General features: G+C 45.2%; 3 protein-coding genes across 4 annotated transcripts; all 3 read right to left on the reverse strand.

Moving 5' to 3' along the window:
* Positions 1–1,754: 1,754 nt before the first annotated feature.
* Positions 1,755–11,409, reverse strand: LOC128299290 (glycerol-3-phosphate acyltransferase 3). Of its 2 annotated transcripts, XM_053035201.1 has the most exons (7): positions 10,813–11,409; positions 6,122–6,736; positions 5,613–5,849; positions 3,733–3,966; positions 3,447–3,562; positions 3,232–3,372; positions 1,755–3,148 (listed from the first exon to the last, which is right to left on the reverse strand). In XM_053035201.1, the coding sequence occupies exons 1-7, from the start codon at positions 10,963–10,965 to the stop codon at positions 2,851–2,853; spliced, it is 1,794 nt and encodes a 597-aa protein (XP_052891161.1). In that variant the 5' UTR covers positions 10,966–11,409; the 3' UTR covers positions 1,755–2,850. The 2 variants fall into 2 exon arrangements, with proteins under 2 accessions (XP_052891161.1, XP_052891162.1); XM_053035202.1 differs by lacking the exon at positions 5,613–5,849.
* A 395-nt stretch (positions 11,410–11,804) lies between these two features.
* On the reverse strand, positions 11,805–17,121 carry LOC128299288 (major facilitator superfamily domain-containing protein 6). The gene is made up of 10 exons (XM_053035200.1): positions 16,976–17,121; positions 16,634–16,897; positions 16,319–16,555; positions 16,120–16,255; positions 15,706–16,041; positions 15,459–15,620; positions 15,032–15,398; positions 14,885–14,968; positions 14,608–14,816; positions 11,805–14,532 (listed from the first exon to the last, which is right to left on the reverse strand). The coding sequence occupies exons 1-10, from the start codon at positions 17,119–17,121 to the stop codon at positions 14,311–14,313; spliced, it is 2,163 nt and encodes a 720-aa protein (XP_052891160.1). The 3' UTR covers positions 11,805–14,310.
* Positions 17,122–20,207: 3,086 nt separating this feature from the next.
* LOC128298253 (monocarboxylate transporter 9-like) lies at positions 20,208–22,496 on the reverse strand. The gene is made up of 4 exons (XM_053033999.1): positions 20,894–22,496; positions 20,621–20,800; positions 20,431–20,556; positions 20,208–20,359 (listed from the first exon to the last, which is right to left on the reverse strand). The coding sequence occupies exons 1-4, from the start codon at positions 22,494–22,496 to the stop codon at positions 20,208–20,210; spliced, it is 2,061 nt and encodes a 686-aa protein (XP_052889959.1).
* Positions 22,497–22,697: the final 201 nt, after the last annotated feature.

A 22,697-nucleotide genomic window follows, 5' to 3' on the forward strand; every position in this document is an offset into this window, starting at 1 on the left:
CATTCAGATTGTATGTGTTCGTGTGTGTATGTATTTTTATATCATAAATATTCATTGACAGCAGTATTAGCAAATGTTACCTTGTTCCCACATATTTAGTTGTTTCATTCACTCCATTCCTCTCGCGCAATTCAGTAACTCAACTGGCTAGCCAGTAGATACAAACCGGTAGAAGCATTATCGCATTTCCGTAGCTTATTTCAATATCGTGATCGGTAAACTCTGGCAATGTTGGATGATTTAGTCACAACGCAAGAAGCACATATCAACACATAATTCCAATACGTTGCACTACTTCAAGGAGCTGAATCGCTTCATAATGACTATGAGGGACTATGCAAACCGAGTTCGTTCCTAGACTTCATGGTGTTCAAACCACTAGATCCCTATTGCTTCTCTACACAACGTTTCTTGGTGCTGTACAAGGTTGGTGCATTATGATGCATATCGTGTTATCGAATAATCTGCTCCGCAACTTTCTCAAATGCGCACTATTTTTGCATACAAAATCTGCAATTTTTAGTATTCCTTCTACTAGCAAATGCAGTTATTTGGCAGATGTAGGTTCTGAGTGCATGGGTATTTTGGTAGTTTATTTTCTTATTCATGACGCTATTTGCCGTCAGGCAGTCATAACTGTAGCTGCAGAAATGTAACTTTCTTCTCATGCAATGTAGTTATACTGTTGTATGAAGATTTTCATACTTAATCTGTAGGTTCTCAACGAACTCCTGCGTAAGGAAGCGTGCATAAGGTATGTGCGTGTGTGTGAAAGTAGTACTGTTTACCGTACGGTATGAAACCGTACTGTTTACATCCCACGGCATGGCCAAAATTGGCACTACATAAAACCCATAACATTGCTAACGAACTTCTCAATATATATATTCGATACATCCAATCAAAGGCTGCATGGTATATATTGTTTCTTAACACAACTGTAACGCGCTCAACAAAACACAACACGTAATTGTATATTCTTCGACAGGTTTGCAACTGCAAGGTGTTGACAATGAAAGAAAACTACAAACAATTGACTGAAGCGATTTCGGGTGCACACAATCGAACTTGTACCAAATTTAGCCTCATAATTTCTTTAATAACCCACTAACAGGATGAATGCCTAATCTGTGTCTTTTGTCTTTCACTTTACATGGATTTTGTTTTCTTGTGTCGTAGGTATTTACGTTTTACTGTCTACTATCCTCATGTGTAGCACTCCAGAACCGTTGCACAACAACTATTTTTTACACACGTACTTTACGACCGCGGGGCGTTGGTCTGTGTCTGTTCTATTTATTTACTTCGCATATAAACCGGCCTAAATCTCACTTTCATTTATAGTCTTGACCCACCTGCTGTCTGTAACATGTAATTCCGCAGCTTTACCGATATAAATATCCGTCCTGCATCTTGCCGCTGTGTTTGTGGCGCTTCAAAACCCTTATCACCTCTGTACAAACAACACTATACCTACACATCTGTACCATAACAAACCATAAGATCGCCATTCATTGTTGCTACCGCTATCGATCTTCTGTTTTTCTTCATCACTCGTTCCATCACCTTGTTTTTGTTCAGTCTTATGATATACAGTTACTTCTAATGCTAGATTTACACCATACAATACCTTCCATTTCTACTGTACTCCAGATACGGTACGCAGTTAGCTGCCCAAGCCCATTTATCCTGCGCACGGGATAAAGCTGCCCCGAATATGTTACATGCTTACACTGTAAGGAAAACACAGGAAAACTAAAGCATGCATGAAAATTATTTGCATAAATTGCGAAGTGAAGAAAACAAACAGTGTTAAATGCAAAAAAACTAACTATTAACACACCACACGTTTTATACAAACATCCTATCGTTTCGAAATACTATATACAACATTAGCATTCCATACATTTGACAAACATTTTGACAAGAAGTCCATTCCGATCTGTCGTCGATAAGACGCAAACACGAAATTTAAATGATTTTTGTAAAACAAATTAAACTGGACAGCAAAGAATATACAATTATATAACTCGTGTAGGAAAACATAAAATGAAACAAAAGGGAAATCACACAAACACATGCAAAGAGTGAAAGCAAGTTGTAAAGAGTTACAAAAATGGGATGGAAATAGCAATGTACCATAGAAAAGTTCAATCCTACTACCTACGTGTTGGTTGGTGCCTGATTATTTATGTTCTATTGGTTGTGTTTTTGGGTAACGTGCATCCTGCTCTACTTAAGTAAAATCGGTATTACTGTGCTACAGGTTTGTACTACTGTCAAACGAGCATTACTGTGGAGCTGTGTTGCGGTGCGGTATGTGCTAAACGTAAATGCTGGGTGTCGTTTAAAAACAACTAAAGAAGCACTAAACAATATGTTAAAGGAAACCTTCAAATTAAGACTGACTGACATTTCGCAGTGAGCGAGGATAATCTTCACCTAAGCGCATTAGTTTGTTTGTTTGTTTGTTATTTGGTGGTGATAGTTGGTGTTGTTACTGAAGTAGTGCCTATACAGTACGTCCTAGCACGCGCGATGCAGCATCACGCATAACGGGTTCACTGTGCATTGTCCAGAAAGGATGCAATATCCTAAGGACTTGGCTAGTTCTGTTAATTGGTTCCTGTCTTATCTATTTGTGAAGAGCAAAAGATGATGACACTGCCTCCTGTCCAGCGTCACATAGTATGAACCTTGTGTTTATGTGTTTACTCGCTGCGGGCAAACTTCCTGTCTTTGCTGCACGTCTACTGGCACCTCCGCAGGTGTCACTGGTTTTGCACTGCTCCGATCCGTCGATGGCTGTTCCGGACATCGGGATCGGCACGGTGACCGCTAGGCCATCTGTCATTCGCCTTTGAGCAGCTTGCTAAACTTCTCCTGCTGCTTTTCCTTCCACTCCTTCTTTGGTTTCGAGCGCTTCAACTGTCCATCCCAGACGAGATCGACTAAACCACCCTGATCGGCGATGACACGCTTGACGCGATTCGCAAAATCGATCGCTGATTCACCCTCGTTGCGTTCCATCGGTGGCAGATACCATACATCGCACACGATCGCCCATGAGGTCATCATGAGGAAAAGATACTGCATCATCGAGTATCGCGAACTGTTCCAGAAAGCATCACCAAAGCGTGGATCATATCTTAAATGAAAAAAGGGTAAAGGAGCGCTTCATGAGCACAACGGCCACCAGACGCGAGGACACACAGAGCAGTCAGTACTTACTTGATGGCCACTGGATAGATAACACCACCAACTTCAAAGCTACCCTTCTTGAACTGCATCACGGAAGTGTTGTTGATACAAGTACCCTCGGGGAAAATCAGAATCGGTGGATTATTGGGATCTGTCACGTGTTCCTTCAATCTACGGGTATTATAGAATGGCATTGAAATGAATCACACATAACTCCGAAATCATTCCGAAAGGGATCCTAATACCTTTTTGCCACCAATATCCGATCTTTTGCTTCAGCACGTTCGAACCAGATGTGCGGCGAGGCTCGGGCCAACGCACGTTGAAGCACTCCAAGAAATCCTCCATGACGCTGACCAATCTTTGGCACCATTCGGTGTTGGATATTAGTAAACAAAGAAGAAATTGTATGTAGAATTATTACCAATTTTGCATCAGAAAATCAAAAGAGGTTTACGAGCGGAACGGAATTGTTGCTTTGGGCGGAGGGAGGTAGATGCTGTACACTCCTACCGGTTTGACCCTACTTACCAGCGAGTAACAATTGTCACACATTAACATTAACACATCGATGGGACTGGTATGGTTTGCCACGCAGATGCCATTCAATGGACGATTCTGTATGTTATGATAATTGATCACAGATGATAATGCACTCGACAGAAAGCCGAAACACTGAATCAGCACACTCTTGACCATGGCGCGCTTGATGGAACCTTCCGGCACGCAGCCAACCACGGCGGTGCACAACGTCAACCATATGACCTGAGAATGTGGGAGATGCCAGAGAGAAAAAATCGATGCATTTATGGTGCGATTGTGTAATATTTACAGATGGTTATAAGGTAACAGTTACGGATGCCAATGGGTTTATTTATTTGTGTACATTTTATGGTCGATGGTATGGTCTTCGAAGAAAAAGGGAAGGGCAACAAACAATGCGAACGAACCCAATATATTAGCTGAATGGGGGATAATTTCCATAACAAAATATATATATATGTGCCCAATTCATGCTTGCTTTGCTACCAGCCAATGAATGGAGATGAAATTGCTTTGGTTTACAGTACTGTCCTTTATCTAATACCTTACTTTTCTGGATAATTCCCTTATTTTGGAAAGAAGTTTCTATAAGAGCTGTAACGAAAATTCTCCTAAAGCTCAACCTGAACAACAATTTCAAATCCAAGTTTTTGATGAACCGTGTTTTGCGTTTCCATTGTACCGCAAAATAATGACATACTAATCTTTGCTCGATTATTTGCTCACAGCTTCCAGTGACCTCACAGCATTTGACGTCATAAAGCAGATGAAAGATCGGTACAGATTGCTGTCAATGGAAGGAAAGGCAAACGATTGCCCCCCACAGGAAGGCAGCACAACAAATGCAACAGATGCAGCTGATAGTTGGAGTGGAGCAATGTCAACACAACCATGCGCTGTAACGGTTTCCTCGCTGTCTCATCCAGTAAGGTTTCTTCATTGACTGAAAACTCTCAGGTTTTACTCTCTCAATTTCTCGCGCCTATTACCCTGCCTCAGTGCACTACGTAGTAATGCACCAACAATGTACGTATAGTTGTTGCGTAGCACATAAGCTGCATCGTAACAGTGGACTGCTTTCACCCTCCTCTCCCATGTAAACACCATGCTGTGCATGTGTGTTATCACCTGATTTGAACTTTGCTTTCTGCACCTTCGCTGTCGCTGTTGCCGACCTTCCATGCACGTTTGGTTAAAAGTGTTGATGCGGTTACGAAATTGATTTGCTCTACAACCTTTACATCTTATCGCTAAGAAAAATAATTGTGATGGGGTGACGATACCAGAAAGCAGTGAGTTACCGTTCCGGCGATAAGGCAAATGTTAAAAAGTTTGTTTTCTTTTAGCAGCTCCCCTTATCCTATGGGGATGGTTGCAAGCGTAAAACAATACGTGTTTGTTTTGCGGCAAAATTTAAATCATTGTAAAAAATGCAAAGATTTTGAGGAAATCTGTTGAACCCTATCCCTACGAATGAATCCGTACCGAGGACTTCTTATCACTGTCTAGAATATGATGACAAAACCAATTTCAGACATTAGTGCTCAAATGCGTTTTTTTCCTAACGAAATATTCCGGTTCATTTTTGTACAGCAAAGATTTGAGAAACTATGTATCCCTCATGTGTTCCCAGTTATGATAAATTTACAACAAATAGACGATCTTTTTATGGAAATGAATATTTACAAAATGCAATGCAGCTCTAACAATACTAAACCACCCTAACTGAAGTTCATGAAGTACAGCGAATTGCATACAATCACAAAAAAACAATGGCCAATTTTGTTTATAGGATCGGAAACACATCCCACACTTCCGTTTCAATGTATCGCTCGCAAAACCGCACATTTTCAACACCAGTATCTCACCAGGGCGTAGGTACAATCGGTGGACAGGATTGCAATGTCAATCGGTGTCGTGTGGTTGGCCACACAGAAGCCACAGTTTTTCGGTTTGTACTCCGGGTTGTGGAACCGTACAACGCCAGATATCGAGCGGGTAATCATACGAAACGTGTGCTTGAACACGATCTCATTCATGATACGGCGCAACCGGAACGTCGGAAGAATGCCCACGAATGCGAAGCCAATCACACAGTAGACCACCTTCATGTGGAGCAGAAGAATTTTGAGTTTTGCGTTATGTTGTGTTTTCCAGCAGAAGACCATTCCATCCCATTTTGGTAAATTCAAAAATGAGTAGTAACTACAATATTTTTCAAACTCTTGACAGTAAATCGGAACCAAACATCAGAAAAAGTGGCCCATATTTTAAGGTCTTTTTCTGCCATTGTTTCCTTTAGTATATACTTAACCTGTTCGATAATATGACTCTATCCAGTACACGAAATTGACTCAATCAAATACGACCAACTTACCCCAATGAAGCAGATAAGCACCCGCATCGGCATCAGGATAAAGTATCGTATCAAAAAACCGATCATCCATATCACGGTTAACCGCCAGCTGATAAATTCATACTGCCGGTTAGTACGCGTTAGCAAGTTCCAATTTTTTAGCTCTTCCGCCAAAAACCGGCTCGTCACCTGATCCTCGATGATCGCTTCCATACCGGACTTTACGTAGTCGAGACAATTCGACAGCTTAAAACCGGCCGCTTCATGTTCACCGTCCGTACCGTCCGATTTGGCGTCCTCGTCACAATCGTCACCATTTTCACGCACGGTTCCTTCATCGGTCGGCTCGGTACTTTTGCTTCGCGTATCATCAATAACTTCCGGCGATAGGATAAGCGATTCTGCCCTACTTATGACGGTATTGCCACCGTTCGCTATGTTTGACGAAGCATCGCGCCCGTTCATGTACCGATGGTTTCCTCCATTGGGTATGTTGCCGTTTGTTTTTATGCTGCCTGTATCAACTGATTCGGTACTAAGATTGTCACCGGTGGGTGTGTCATCATCTTCTGCATAGGATTTGGTAATATTAGCGAATTGCTGTTTCCGCACGGATTCAATGTTTTGTCGCCCGAACTAAAAGTAGAAAGAAAAGAAAGGTATTATTATCAGAACAAATGTATTATCCTTAGACAGCGGATTTTAGGAGTTAAATATATTAAAAACATGAAAGACAACTTAATATTATAACCCGATCATAGATATATTAAACACTTTTGCTGCCACAAAAGCTAATTAAGCATAAAACGACGAAATTTCTATCTCAAGCATTATGCAGTTTGCAAAACCTGTTAAACGCAACAAAAAACTCTTTCCTTCGACTCTTTTCAGAAATCCTAGTGGAAAAAATTGGCTTCTAATTAAAACCCAAATCAATTCACTTCTTGCGTGTAGCAAACTATACGGCAAAATGATCGTAAGCGATCAAACGCTTAGTCTATGCAAAAAAAAACCTTTCTGAATGTGAAAGAGAGATAGAGAAACAAATCTGGCATCATCTTCGAGACAACTTTCGGGCAAATTTGGAGGTCACCACTAGCGTCTAGAGCCGAAAAGGCCAGAACCGATGTGTTGTTCAACGTTCAACGAAACGCAGTTCATTAATAATTGCGTCATGCGCTAGCATCTATTCCCCTTCCTTTAGGTATGACGACATTCGAAGCATCCGCAACGAAAGCTGACGTTTGCATTCGGCGTTGATATGGGCTTAAATTTTTATTACTACAACTAAACCGATATGAAACACGCAAGAATAACATTTAACATAAAATCAGTACAGTACGCTAATAGCGAGAAAATTGTAAATTGTAGCTGCAGCATGTCTATCACAGCTGTTGTTTATTTTTATATCAACCAGCTGATGTTCGAGCCACTTTACAACAAGCAATCCGTCCCGACTACTTATCGCATATCTCGCTCTGTCTGATGTTAACAGTTTTATTTTTGATAATACTACCGCGGCCATCAACACCGAAGGTAGCAGAGGAATTATGTCTTATCCCGGCGGCATGCAGCACGATGCCCCGTCTTGCGATGTTTTGGCTGGTGGAAAATTGTTTTCTTTTGCAATGCCTAGACTATATATGCCTGCTGGTGTGTAACTGCGAAAGCTTTTATAGAATGAGAAGTAACAGTCCTTGCCCGCAGCAGTGTTGATGGAAAAATTAAACCGCGCCACACGATACCCGTTCCTAACGGATCAGCAACGATCTCGGTACAAGAGATGGGGATGGCAAGTACTTCAAATGCACTCTGTGTCAATCTAAGTGTGCAAAGGTGTTGTGCTGGAATAGGGCAAGCAGTGTGGCTGCCCGGGAACAGTAATAGAGCAAATAAATAAAGCTAATTGGTAAGTAAACGGAAACCTCACTCTATTTGCAGTGAGATCCATGGGGACACGCTGGTTTGCGAATGTACACGGTAGCAACGATCCTACGATTTGCTCTGTGGCAGTACGTCGAAAATAGTAAACAATATTTGCGTTTCGCACCGCACAACGAATGTTCTGGATGCTGTTTGGCTTGTGGATTATGGACTTTTTTCATCGTTTACCGACCTCATAAACCTGAAGGGTTTGATAACAGTCAAAAGAAAGCATTTATATGATGATTGATAACACGCGATGCCCCGTCTGCGTACGTCACGGATAACGGATAACGCACGAGCAATAAAGCATGCACATTGCAAATGATCACCCGATCGTTGTTATGGGGCTCAGCACCATATGATGTACACCAATAGGTATTGTGATTGCAGAATAAAGCGAAAACAAAACTTCATCGCTTTAGGCGAAACACTCTATCGCACCTTACGATATAACCTGTTGATAACAATTCCGTCCAAAATGCGCCCCAGCTGCCTCGAATGTAATCTTATCACATGGTATTAGACTTTTGGAATACTTTTTGCGTCGTTATTGATTTTGGACGTGTGTGCATATTATAAGGGGGAAATGAAGTGCCATCGAAAACAAACAAACTATATCAATCAGGTTAAGGTATTCATGGTGGAGAAGTGCATCACATCTGTCGGATAGAATGCTCACAAAGTAATTTCATTCTTATAAATTTATGGTACTAAGGAATGATCAATTATCATGAACGTTGATTACTCCACAATTGCTTAAGCCATCAACCATTGGATGTAGACGGTGAACTCTATCACAGCATGTGCTAAGTAACTAGCTAATGATTTTTATCTACAGCAAGGTTAAGCCGTTTACCTATGTTTGGTTTAATTGATTAATGAACTTAATCGTTTTCTGTCGTTAAGTCGCTTTACTTCCTTTTCATTTTAACGAAAAACATTTCAATGCACTGGCATCGATTGCATCAAAAGTTCCAGGGCCATGGAGCGTAACGTAAACAAATCTGACTGTGCGCGCATAATAATCGCGTTTGGCGCAGTTCCTTCCTCGATACGACCAGACCTCAACTTTTCGGGTTCACTGGTGATAGGAGTCGTCAGGCAAAACAAAACTGGCCTGCCATTTAAAGTAGCTAATAAAAACACTAACAGCAATCACTGCCGCAGCGTATGCCGGTTGACGGAGGGGCTCGTGTACTGCAGTCGTGTACCTTTTTGATTATTGACCTCGCTGCATCACTCGCAAAACAGGGTGTTCTTGGTCTCCGCTACAAAGAGACGCATCACAGTCCTGCCATCACGCTCTCTCTGCAAACTGAAAACAAAAGGCAAATTGTTGAGCAAACTGTGCATTTTGCAGCTGGTGGGGACGGTTGTGGGTCTGCGGTTGGTGAAATCCGGGCGAGAAACTCACAAGCACTGTGGCCTTGACCGCACACCATAGGAGAAACCGGCGTGTAACGGCGCCACACTCACACGCCACGCACAAAGCGCTAAAGGTTCGATAGAGCACTGGAAGTATCGTACGTACGGTGGCGATTATAATTTCACGGTCAAGCTTACAGATAATGGGCCCTGTAGGTCTCGTGGTGCAAACGCTACTGCTGGTGCAAAAAAAGGCTACGACAACGGTACACTGCAGTGCAACAGTCAGTATGAAATAACTTCCGATGCCAGTATTTCCTGCTACCTTCAATGCTAACAACTACTACTACGCTTAAAACCCTAAAGGGACAGTTAGACTGTGGTACAATGTACGTAACCTATTACGTTTGGCGGAATCGTTTTCCTGGGTGGGTTCTATTTTCCAAATCTACATCTTCACGAACTTTGGACCTTCAATCACCAAACCGATCCGAATCCGAGCGAATGTTCGAGCATTTCGAAACGGCTGGAAAAGATTACGGTTCATTAGCAAGTTAAAGTGCAGACCGGCTCAATTCTCACACTGAGCACATCGATGCCTCACAAACCCCATGTACAAACCGTGGTACCCCCCGTCGAGCCTGTGTGGCTGGTTGTTGCGTTTAACGCAAGTTGGGTGAAGCTCTCAACTGGACAAAACAATGTCGCGCGTTCGTCGCGGTTTAACATCGCATTTGATAAGGCATAAATGATGATTCAGCAGTACTTCGGCATCCACAGGACCGGTTGCGGAAGGTAGGAGTGTCATAGTACGTGTCCACTTATGCCCTTGCAAGCCCTCCGTATATCGGGGACGCCGCACACGTATCGTGTGTGTAGAATAATAAAAGCGAGACTTAAATCTGCTGACCAGCAACACCGATTTGGTCGCCGCGGCATCGGGTTATCGATTATGGATTCAATTCTCGGCTTTCGATAATCTTCTGCTTCCGTTGCACCCTGGGGGTTGATGGGTGAACAGCAATGTACAGAGACGTGGGTGAGATATTGGTTCCCCATTTGGCCGAATCGATATTACCAGTGAATATGCATTGGCATGTGAAAGGCACCCAGCAAGGACCTTTCGGTTTTTTTGTTCTTGTTTGTGTTCTTTTCTTCCTTCGATTCAAAATTATACACCTAAAAAGGCGTACAAAACGTTGATTGAAGAAATTCTTCCGAGCTTAATCCTTTTTAATGCGGCGAGACTTTCACGAGACAAGCAGATTATTGATTTTCTTTCCAGACGTAGGACATCCTCCCACACAATTTAGACTGATATGAGAAATACAAACGATATCGTCCGGGCGCACGTCCTTCTCGTCCGGGCGCACGCTTCCGTAGATGAGATAGGATTGGTGCGAGAATGTTCCCACAATTACCTCGAAGATTTTCACCAAAAGATCCACGTACAGTCGCCTCACACCGAACGATTTCCCGATCGATGCCATAAACACGATGGAAAACAGAAAGGCGAAGAACGGTGTGAGCGTCACCATCGACATGATGGACCAAGCCGCCTGCAATCCACCCATCCTGTGCGAGTTCTGCGATGTCCACGGTAGCCGGTTAAATTCTACTCCTCCACCGGAATTCCACCGCGTTCGGATCACACACTGGCACACTTCCCCGAAAAGGGTGGTTTGTTGCACACCGTCTGCAGCTAAACAATCACGTAATGATGGCACACACGCAAATCCTGCACCCCGGTACGCAACTCAATATTGGCCCGGGTGTTGTCCTTAATTGCAGCTTCCTTCTTCCTTGCTGGTTCCACATCCACACGCACACATACACACACACACGCGAGCGCGTCCTTTTTGTTTACTTCCCGTGCCGTTGTTCACTAGGCGTTGTTGGTTTCTGACCGTCGTGCCTTGGAATAGGAAACCGCAGCGGAATCGTTACTACTTAAGTCGTGTCTTTTTATTCATAACGAAAACGCGAAAATTGGAACCGTACTGCGTAGGTGCTTCGTTTCCATCTCGACACACAAACAAATCTGGCTGAAGTGACAGAGAATTGACACGGGTAGTTGGATGTTGTGACGGAAAACAATAGCGCAATCCCATAGTTTATCATGGCCACGTAGATTCTTGCAACACGCCCGCAGTCAAATCAAGGAAATCCAGAGAGCGAAGGAGAAAGAGAGAACGAATAACCGCAGCGAGAGAACGAGCAAAGCAGTTCTCACCTATCCATCTTTTTCTTTTTTATGTTGCCGATAGCTTGTACGCTCACACATAGATGGCGTAGTGGGATTGAACAAATACGACTACACAACTGCCAGACAGATGGCGCTCGTATCGCTAACCAACGGTCAGTTTTCCCAAGGATTCGAACAAAAACCCGACACGTGGCCGTACGTTTTTAACGCTTGTCTTTATTTGCCCATGATGGTGAGTTTGCTTACGCAGTTAGAGATATCTTTACAGCATAATTTCTTTAGCGGTGCATTCCTTACAATACTTGTATGTGTGCATTTGTGGGTCGTTCTTACATGCAGTTCCTCTTCCAGGTGCTGTACATCGATCATGGGCATGTTATGCGCTGGAATGGCAAACTTGTTACTCTGTTTGATTGTTTAATATCAGTGTTTAGAGTAGTAGATCGATATTAATATTTGGGTTTTTTTTTCTCTACCGGCCTTTGCTCAGGTTCGCTTACAGTCGGTTAAGGAAAACAACAGCTATGAGGATACGATTAGGCTAAGGTAAACAGAGGGGAACAGGAACTAATGCGCCGATTCTTATGTAAATAAATAACGTGTCGCTTTTGGTTTACTTTTAATACTTCTGTCACATAAATACTTGCACTGCCGTGCCTGGACTACGTTCCAGTGTTAAAACAGTAACTGATCCTAACGGAATCTACAAACAGATTGTAAATGTATGATGTTACTGAGTTTGGATTTCTCACCCTGACATCGCCGTTCTTACCGTAAGTGCAATATTTTCATTATAATATTTGTGAGTGTGTGTGTGTGTATATATATATTTGTTTCTGCTGCTATATACGCTTAGTAAATACTCTCTGTAAGATAGCGCAAGATCGAATGCACACCTCCATATCGTGTCACCCAGGTACGCCGGTTGCATCCGATCGATAAACCCCCAAATGCGTTTGTCGTGCCAGCCGGTTGGCAAATTCAATATGCTGCCAGTTTGGTATTAAATATACTTCTCTCAATAAAAATACCATTCACGTATAAGGTTGGAAACTGATATGCGCACTGATGTCTCGCTAGAGATAATAAAGCTTTTGCGTGTGTTGTTTACGTTCGTCGTCGTAAAAATTGCCACCATATTATACTTTATACTATATAAGATTGTTCTGTTTGTTCATCCATTTTGTGTTCGTTACCACTCGCCGGTATCGCATTGCTCGAAGTGTTTTGGGCGGTGAAACTCAAACGAAGCCACGAGTAACGGAACGGATGAAGCCACAAACGAAACCGGACCAAGCTTCACCGGTGTACATGGGTATGCAAATGAGATCAAAATTCGTTGTGCCATGGTATGGTTTTTGCGTCAAATGTTTCGATTCTTCTGGTTTCGTTTTATACTACCCTACTGTATGCAGTTTTTGTGTGTATGTGTGCATGTAATATTTTTGTTTTGCTTTAGTTTAAATGAAGAATTATTCGATACCTGTTCAATGTGTTGTTGGAATCGATAGAGGGTATGATATACTGCTTGTCCTTTGCGTTACTGGGACCTGACCATTTCACTCATTTCGTACACACGTGCACAGGGGATCCAACACTTGTTAACACACGTACAGCAAAACACACCAACAGACAAACGGGAGAGTGAGGGAGAGTTGTACAACCACATCCAATAATGTATATATCAATACCTATTATACTACTTTGTCGCGTAATCTAGAACCGATTTGTTCCTTCAGTACACTAGACTACAAGACTAGACTAGACATTTCAACAGTTTTTTGTTTTTGTAAATGTAAACTTTCCCTAAAGATCGAACGTGGGTTTTTTTTTGTTGCCATTGCGTATTATGCTGCCGTTACTATCCGTTACTTGAGATTTCTGCAGTAGATCGTCGATATTAAAGTAGATAGTACATATGGCCCGCCTGCTTAACGTATGAGATAAACGGACACACCGTGCACCAGAACCGCTAGAATGTGCGGTGATAGATAGAGAGATTATAGTACTAATGCATTCGTAATGTCGCTGTCGAGCTACTTCATAACAAGCGTACAGTACCGCTTCTTTCTAGAGGAACAGGAAAAGGCGATACGTAAAACGAGATCGAATACAACAACGAGTCGAAAGACGCATGGAGCCCGTGTACTGACAATTGCTTAACGCCAAGTTTTGACCCTGGAAACGCTTACTCTAAGACGGGCAAGGGATACAGTATTTGCAGTACATATGCTGATAGTGATTCGCGAGAAAGAAAAATGACAGCTGGTGGCGGTTACTTGGGTGTTTCTTAGATGGTGGGTTCATTAAACGAGTGTTCTCTATGGGGGTTGGGATCTCTTCACTGGTTTAACTGATGTCTAAGAACTAGTAGCTAACAACCATGACCAAGGCTTATGGCTAATGGTGCCCGCGCGTCTCTTGTACACCGATCGTACGCCTCACCGTTTCACTTCCAAGTAGTCGTCGACGGCGGCGGCGTATGGGCCGGAATGGCTGAATGGCGCTTTTGCTTGAGCTCATGTACATTGGGAGGGGGTTTGACACTCTAGTCGCTCAGTATCTTTAGGAGAAGTAGTTCATATTTGTAACATTCACATTCAGTGTGTTTTGCTCTTGTAGACATCAATTTTACCACCGATGACACGCGTGTACCTGATTCAGTCAACGGACTCGCCTCTTCGGTTGAAAGTTAGTCGTAGTTGCGCTATTTCTAGTACTGGTTACCGCCATATACGTTACCCTGCGGAGCACCGAACGGGTTCTTAGGAGCACCGCCAGGCACATCCAAAGCACCACCGGTCGTCTGATAGGTGCCGTAGCCATTGTCCACGTTCTGCTGACCGATCTCGTTCAGCCGCGTGCTGGAGAGGGCTCGTGGTATAGGATTGCTCGGGACACCGTGCGGTGCCAGATGAGCTGTCTCCTCGGCGACCTGCATTCGGTAAAGGAAAGATATAGTTTTAGTACCGGATATATACAGGAAACCTATTCCACCCGCCAGACGCACCTGATGCGGATCCTCCGTGGTTGGAATTTCCGAGATGAAACCTTCATCCTTGCGGTAGAAGTTGATGAACACAAATGCGGCCAGCACCAGAATGCAGATCACGCCATAACCACGGAAGGTGGCCGTTGTGCCGAAGTAGGTGACGAACATACCGCCAATGACGGCACCACAGCCTCTACCCAGTCCATGGTGCAGTCCCTGCAGTACTCCTGGAACGATCACAACAAAATGGATTACTATCATGCCCACTACGCTATCCCGGCGCCACTAGCCTTACCTTGCGCCGATGATCGTAAGTGTTGTGGTGTGTTGTGCGCGATGTAGGAACAACAGGCAGCCCAAACTGCAGCATGAGTAATACCTGAAAGCATAACGCGTATTTCGTGAATAGTGCGGTCCAACCAAAACGAATCTTTGCGCGTACCTTGCATAAACTCGAACGGCAACACCCACCACGGATTCTTCAGATAGGAGATGTACAGGAAGCGAAGAATATTACCAACCAGCCCAAGACACAGTACCTTCACGTGGCCAATCTGTGTGATCAGACGGAAGCTGAAGAAGTAGGCGAAGATCTCCGAGATATGATTGATGACCGAAGCGACACCGAACAGCGTGGGAGATCCACCGTAATCTTGCAGATGCCAAAACAGGAACGTGAAGATGAGCCCAATGCCGAAACCCATAAACCATGCCACGAACAGGAACGAGGCGCACTTGAGATTCTTAAACTGTTTCAGCACCGTCACCCATTCGGGCATTTCGCGAGTCGTTTGGGCAAACATTTTGGTCTACAAAGAAGATGTGTTATAGGGTAGGTGTGCTGGCGATTCGTACGATCGTTATGTTACCTGTGCTCCAAGTGCTGCTGGAGGTGGTGCTGCACTGGCCATTCCAGTGCCAGAGGCCGCCAGCGAGGGTAACTGCAACTGTTGGGCCAGCTGGGCTTGCATTTGTTCCTCGTGGGTCGGTTCTTGTGGTACCTTCTCCACCTGCACGGGTTCTTGGGGTTCCTGCGTGGAGTAGATAAAGTTAAAACAACGAGGTTACGTTGGATCCATTGATCGTTATAAGTGTATAACACACCGTGACGCTTACCGAATAATCATATTTGAATTGGATTTGTGTTGCGGAAATCAAGGCCGCACCCATCAGTACCGAGAAAGTTGCGAAGCAGATGGTGTAGTTCTTTTCCTGCTTTTCCGGACCGCAAGGATGGTCCGGGAACGCGGTCGAGTGATCCAACGCAATGCCAACGAAGAACATCGCCAATCCCCAACCCAGCGATCCGAACATTCGCTGATGACCGTACCGATCGGCATCTTCTCCGAGGATCGTGATGACGGCGGAATCCGCCAACGTGATGGCCGGGGCGCTAAAGAACTCTCCAATAATGACTAGCAGCAGCAGTAGGAAGAAGGCTTTTTGAATATCCTGAAAGGAAAAAATGTAGTAGAACCAAACCAAAAAAGGTCAGAAGGATAACGAGAGACAAAAAAGATCTCGACTTACCGCCGTTCGGTAAACGATTGAGGAGAACAGTGGCGATACCCAGTCGCGGTGCAGCTTCTCGTTGAAGTTGTTGGCGTAACTCACATCGAGCGGCGATACTCCCGCGGCTGCAACTGGACGCGCTGCCCGTTCCACCCTAAAATTACGCACCGAATTAAATCAATGCCACTGCCCCACATTAACGTTCGCGCTGTCTCACCTGGTGAAGGAACTGTCACTATCCGTGGCATATTTACCGAAGCTTATCTCCTCCAGCATGCTCTCGTCGATGGAGCGTTTCAAAATGCGCGGTACCTGCGGTGTTCGGAGCTCGAAATCGGTCGCATTCTTTCGCTCGATACAGCTCGTCGCCGGTGGTTGAATAAAACCGAGCGGTAGCGTAAAGATGATCCATGCCGCAAGCGAGGCCAGCAGAAGCATTTTGCCTTTTTTACAACTGCGAAACACAAGCGCAGGATTATTGTCGCATTCGTGACGTTCAGCTCGTAACTGCGTCTTTACGCGACGAACTTACCGATCCGCGTAACTTCCCCAGAACGGTGCCGATAGGAACTCGACGAATGGACGCGTACCGATCAGCAGTCCACACTGGCCGGGATTCATGCCCATCTGCTTGAAGTAGACACCCATCAGCGGGAACAGCGAACCGAAGGCGGAGTAGAAGAAGAAGTAGAACGTCTTCACTGGCAGCAGTTCCTGGTCGACGGATCCGAACAACATCTCCAGAATGTCCGATTTGCCCCGTATCTTGTGTGTCGATTCCTTCGCCTGCGGGTACCTACAAACGGTAAGCGAACGGTTACGGCTTTAAGGACTTCCAGGTCAGGCGTTAGTGCACCACAAACCGGACACGTACAGTGTAGGGTCTACCTCACCCATGGCCTCTGGGTCAACCATTGGCCGTGCGACACCCTGCGTACGCATCGGGATTTCTTGCTGGGGTTGCTGGTCGTAACCATTGTCACCGTATCCTCCACCGTAGTCGTTCGAGAAGGGTTGCATGGTTGACACTAGCGATGCCTCACCTCGTCACAAAATCGGAACGATCAATAATTGCTTTCAACTGAGCCGCAAAATTTGGCTTGCCACCAGAATGGGTTGGAGCTTGGAGGGAACTATTTTAATGTCCCACCTTCCCGATCAACGATTTGCTGTTGTTTTTGTTTGTGCTTTTGAACGGGGTTGTATCGGGTTGTAATGCTCCAGTCACCAATGCACGGATTAGAGCCCACACCTACACAGACGAACCACTCACCAAGGGCATCGATTTCTGTTCCCAGCAATGGATGAACACTTTCCCACCCCCGCGAACGAAAACGTTCGTTTACACGAATGACATAACGCGTGAAAGCTGACACCAAATCCGTCCGACCTGGTATGGTCAAGTTGTTCTTTACTGCCTGCTTCCTAGATTGCACTGCCCGCTGCTCTCTAGCGAAAGAACTTGCTTGCAAGATTTTGCAGTGCGATATGCCTTTCCGTTCTGAAAACGGCTCCTAGACGAATGGGAACGATAAAGCTGTTGGCAGCAACACAACCAGCAAGCATACTTCGGATACTTCAGGCTGTGGATTGTGGGTAACTAACGCGATAGTGCAGAGCCCTATTAGAGATCACTCAATCTTTACGCGAAAAACAGCACCATTCTAAGCACAGCACGGCGCGGTCCGAATCTTCGAAAGCTCCTCACACAGAGCGCTCCAATATGAATGCTCGCGAACGGCTACAGCGACGACCACAACGCGTTGGGGAAAGATTCGGGAGATAATCGATATCTTACAAGAAAATGTTCCACCAAATCCCCACTTTGGTTGGGGCAGGGGGAGAGGCACCGTACACCGTTTGTCCGTTACGCGGTGGACCTGCGCAGTGATGGCACGCCTGGCACGAAATTCCGTCACTCTGGCAGGCTTCGGTTCGCCGTGACAGTTCCGGTGCCTTTTGTACGTACCGTTACAAACGCGTGAGTTAATCGACACAGGTGAACTATTTCGACATGCAGTCTAATTCACGTTTCGGTAGGGGTTTCTTTTGTACCCTAATGTAATGTGTGGTCACTTAATGGTCCAGCCATTGGACACGAAAAGCAGGAAATGCACCGTTGCATCATTCGTTCGATTTCTTTCGTCATACGTGTGGGTCCCCCCAATATCCGAGCTCATGCAAAGGAATGGTAGAACTATTTTAGTAAGAATATTTATTTCGCTCACAAGTGTTCCTACCGCCTATTGCTATGTGGTGCTAGAAAAATAGATGCAATAATGCGCGGCCGGCTTTGGACCACATCTGGTTGGTCTGGAAGTCACGGCACACGAACGCTACTGCAAGACGTCAACTTCGAGTAAGACTTCAAAGAGTGGATATTATGGAAGGGCGGCTATTATTATGTTGCAGGCTTGGACACATTCACTCCGTTCGACCCGTTCAATCACTCCTTCGCCTCATTCCCCTCTTCAGCTCCTTCCGCTCGCCTGTGATGTCTGCGGTTTTATATCAACAACATATTCTTAAGATAGCTCATATATATGCTGATATCACAGATAATTTATTCTCGTATTGGGTTCCCGTTTCCTCCTGTTTTGTAAGCTAATCGCAACTCACCTGCGGCAGGCGATTTACGCTCATTCGGGAAGTTTACTTTATTGAGCACCGAAAACTCGAAACCTTAGGACTGTTTTGTTTTTCTTCTTCTACCACACATCAAACAAATGGGGCGCGAACACAAACGACAAACCTGGCACGTTATGTTTGCAATATGGAGGGACAGTTACCGTACCCCGGGTTAGGGTTACGTACACAGGTATGCCATTAATGAGGAGTGTAAAATTACAAATCTAAATAAAAATTATGGGCTTTACTTTCGCTACGGGCGACTCTGTTCGACGGCGGACCGGGGAGTATGGCATGGTAGGAACTACTGCTGTTTGTCTAAATATTGATGAGACCAAGTCTTGCGCTGTAGGGATTTTTCTGCATTCGGGACCGGCAACCGGAAGCATCACCCGTGTCGAATGTCTGTTTGTTAACTTCGAACCACTCCTGTTCATCTGTTTGACGGAATGACGACTTATGTTGCCCATTTTGCTCAGTCTCTCGAAGCGTTACACGCTTGTAACGCATCTAACATCTACTCGGAATATTCTTGGTACTAGGTTCAACCTGGGACTGATTCATTATTTTCGAACAATTTTTTAGCGTAAGTTGCTTTTCAAAGTACGCCAACGAAAGTGAACCGTTAGAGGTGCTAATTTTATGATATGGTTTTTGAACTGAGTGTTAAGCGAAAGCATAAGCTACATTTTAGTTAAGTGCAGAACACTAAGCCAAATGCTATAAATATTGTGAGGCACGTTGGAAGGTTCTGCTTGTACCTAACTATTGAGTTTTTAGTACTAATGTACTAAAAATAGTATTGCGACCAATGTGAATAAAATAACCTGTTTTGATATTGCTTTTCAATTGCCAACCAGGCGTGGTAGTAATTACGTACAGTTTTCCCTCTAAAATCGATAAATTTTCTCATTCTGCTAAACATTTACTCTATAAACTGGCCCGCAAAAGCAATGAACATCGCAAGCGCTTCTTAAATTATACTTTTTGAACCCTTTTAAACCAAATAATGCGATGAATTAGCAAATCGTGCCTTCACTCCTAGCAGTGTACTTAAAATAAATGAAGTTTGCCTTGCAGTAGAAAGCCATGTCTTCTGGTTGCGTCAAATACTAACTAAAATGAGAGCCTATTGATGAAATAGCACCGAATTAATTCCCTTGTAGGCCTACTTAGTAAAACTTTGCATTACGATACGTCAAACTACACTTCACGCGTGATCAGGGTGTGATCACGTATCGTGTATCCGAAGGACATTTTGATGTTTTTTTCCACCCTTGTCCAATGGAACCAGTCTGCGTTGTGATTCGATACTTCTCGCTATGGACGTTCCAGTGCTTCATGAAGCACATTGGGAGATACATAAGCAACAACGGCACTCTCGATGTAAAACGGAATAAAAATGCTGACGTACGCTAATATAGGCGAAAATTCGAATATTGATAGATTACTTCACGATACCCAGCGTACCAACCGCGTTAAACTTTCTGTGAGTCCTTCTTAGCGGCACGTTGCTTCTCCCATCGGTTCACAATGGCCAGCGGGTAGCAAAGAACGGCCGACAGTGTAATAAGTGCACCGCAAATGTAAAACGAAGCATCATAGCTACCGGTCAGCTCCGTGAAATATCCTGCAATGCAGAGTAACGCCATTATTGGTTAATGAGTCCCGAGAGAAGAAACAGGCTGTAGAAATACTCACCAGCAATCGGTGCACCGAGGAACGCAGCGATACCCTGGAACAGGCACAGTATGCCGAAGGCGTTGGTAAGCTTCTCCAGCCCCATTAGATCGACCACCAGAATAGAACGGAGGGCAGAGAAACATGCTGCAAAATAAAAGTGGAGGTATGAGCCAAAATGTTCTAACAAATGGTTGTTCGAGCTACTTACCAATGGCAAGTCCAAAGATGCCCGCGTACGTAAACTGGTAAGCCTCGGTAATGTAGAACCCACTGATCATTGTCGCGATACCTCCTAGCGTGATGGCAACGTTGTTCAGATGTAGTGCGTTTATATTCTTGAAGGACGTCAGTAATCCACAGACCACCCTAGCAATGGTGTTGGAAATACCTAAATGGTAAATTAAAAATAAATACAGTCGTTAGTACTGGATGAGTGCTTTGCACAAAAAAAGCTCCCAAATCACCTCCGACAACAACTTACCAATAGCCGATACGATAAACGTCGACACTTCATCCCCCATTCCACCAGCCACGGCGCGTTGCTTCACGTACAGGAACGGCACGAAAAAGCCCATCATCGTGAGGAACCCACTGAAGGCTAGCATCATGAACGAGGGTGACTTCAGCAGCGACATGTCCAACATGGTAGCCAGCGTGCGGCGGACCGCTTCCGGACATACCATGCACTGTTCGGTTTCCGTTTCTTCAACGTCGGCCTGAGTGGGCAACCGCGTCACAGACATGTGATATCCGAGCGAAGTCTGCGACTTGTACTGTGGAATTCGTGCAAGTGAACCGGTGAAAAAGATATCGTCACGATACATTGGCCGGGCACCATCGTTGAGTGTACGGCGCGAACCATGCCGCGAGTTGGCCGGTTCGTTGGGTCGACGCCCCGACACGGTGTGGCGACGTGCGGATGCGGACGTAATGGTGGCCGCCTGTTGTTCCGGTCCGGTCAAGAGTGTTCCATTCTCCGTCTCTTCCTCGTCCGCCTCACCGACCGGATTCAGCTCGTGATGTGCCGTGGAGAATCCGTGCGCATGAATCGTATCGTCCGGTGTCATCTGTCCCGCGAGACGTTTCTGGATCTTCTCCAGCTTCTTGGTGGTGCTTTGCAGATTGTGGCTCACCAGCTGTCCGGAGGTGTGCGATGGCCGCCGATCGAGATTGTGCCCACTGCCCTGCCGGAAGATCTCGGCAGCCGTCGGGTACTGGTAGTTCGGGTTCGCTCCCATCCACGTATTGTGCGAACTGTTTGGCATCGAGTATGCGTATCGGCCTTCGGGCAGAGGTCGGGTGTACACAACCGGTAATCCCTCACCCAGCAGGATACCCTTATCCGCCGGAGTATCGTCGTTCTTCGTGGCCGTCACCTCAGTCGGTTGGATCGGCCGGAAGATAGCGCCACACGCAATGCACAGCAGTATAATGGCGGCCTGTGCGACAAGCGCACTGCGCCAACCAAGTGACTCGATCAGCATTGCGTTCACCGGTGCGAAGATGAACGTACCGACACCCGAGCCGCAAAGAGCAATTCCCGTAGCCACCGCGCGCCACTTTTCGAAGTAATATCCCACGGTAATGACCGACGGTACGTAAATGAAGCAGAATCCTACACCACCGACAAACCCGAACGTCACGTACAGGAATATTATGTTCGTTGCGTACTGCGAGGCGAAGAACCCAAGCGCGGCCACTATCGCACCGATGATCGTGACAATCCGGAAGCCCCAACGATTCGCAAGCGCACTCACGAACGGACCCGTCAGCAGGTAAAACCCGCTCAACAGTGAGCTGACTAGGGCTACTTCCGCCTCACTGACGCCGAACTCGTTCCTTATCGGATCCAGGAAGCTGCCAACGTTCATCACAATACCGTCCACGATCACGTTGCAGAAAAAGGACGCAACCATCACCAGCCAGCCCCAGCCACCATCCGGAGGTACGATCAGGGTCGTCGTTGGTGGATCTTCCTTGCTCTTCACCGTATCGCCATTCCCGTTGGCAGCCAAAAGTTTCCCCGTAGCACCATTCTCTCCGTCCGGCTTGGTGGTCAACTCAATCGAGTTCTGTGGCGGCATCTAATGAAGAAGACGAAGGTGAAGAAGAGATGGGGATAAGTAAAGGATCATTTTGTAGTTTGAGTACTGTTCAAAGAGTTCTGCGACAGATCTAAGTTCTTTGAAATTTGAAATACGATTGCTTGTTTGATTTTTAGTACACTTTTTAGTACAAGCCAGTGTTTCTCAACCACATTGACGTAGCTCATGGACGAACGTTAA

This window comes from Anopheles moucheti, chromosome 2, assembly GCF_943734755.1.
Source record: "Anopheles moucheti chromosome 2, idAnoMoucSN_F20_07, whole genome shotgun sequence".
Taxonomy (NCBI): Eukaryota; Metazoa; Arthropoda; class Insecta; order Diptera; family Culicidae; genus Anopheles; species Anopheles moucheti.

Bases quoted from the DNA above. Each gene is read 5' to 3' on its own strand.
- LOC128299290 (XM_053035201.1), bottom strand. From the start codon at position 10,965: ATGGGTGGATTGCAGGCGGCTTGGTCCATCATGTCGATGGTGACGCTC. The intron at 3,563-3,732 runs GTAAGTAGGGTC...ATGGTGCCAAAG, and splicing joins GTGACAATTGTTACTCGCTG to ATTGGTCAGCGTCATGGAGG. The intron at 3,149-3,231 runs GTAAGTACTGAC...TTTTCATTTAAG, and splicing joins ATCTATCCAGTGGCCATCAA to ATATGATCCACGCTTTGGTG.
- LOC128299288 (XM_053035200.1), bottom strand. From the start codon at position 17,121: ATGCAACCCTTCTCGAACGACTACGGTGGAGGATACGGTGACAATGGT. The intron at 16,256-16,318 runs GTGAGACAGCGC...GCGTAATTTTAG, and splicing joins AGTGACAGTTCCTTCACCAG to GGTGGAACGGGCAGCGCGTC. The intron at 14,969-15,031 runs GTACGCGCAAAG...TTATGCTTTCAG, and splicing joins GCCGTTCGAGTTTATGCAAG to GTATTACTCATGCTGCAGTT.
- LOC128298253 (XM_053033999.1), bottom strand. From the start codon at position 22,496: ATGCCGCCACAGAACTCGATTGAGTTGACCACCAAGCCGGACGGAGAG. The intron at 20,801-20,893 runs GTAAGTTGTTGT...TTTACCATTTAG, and splicing joins GTTTATCGTATCGGCTATTG to GTATTTCCAACACCATTGCT. The intron at 20,557-20,620 runs GTAAGTAGCTCG...TTTATTTTGCAG, and splicing joins CATCTTTGGACTTGCCATTG to CATGTTTCTCTGCCCTCCGT.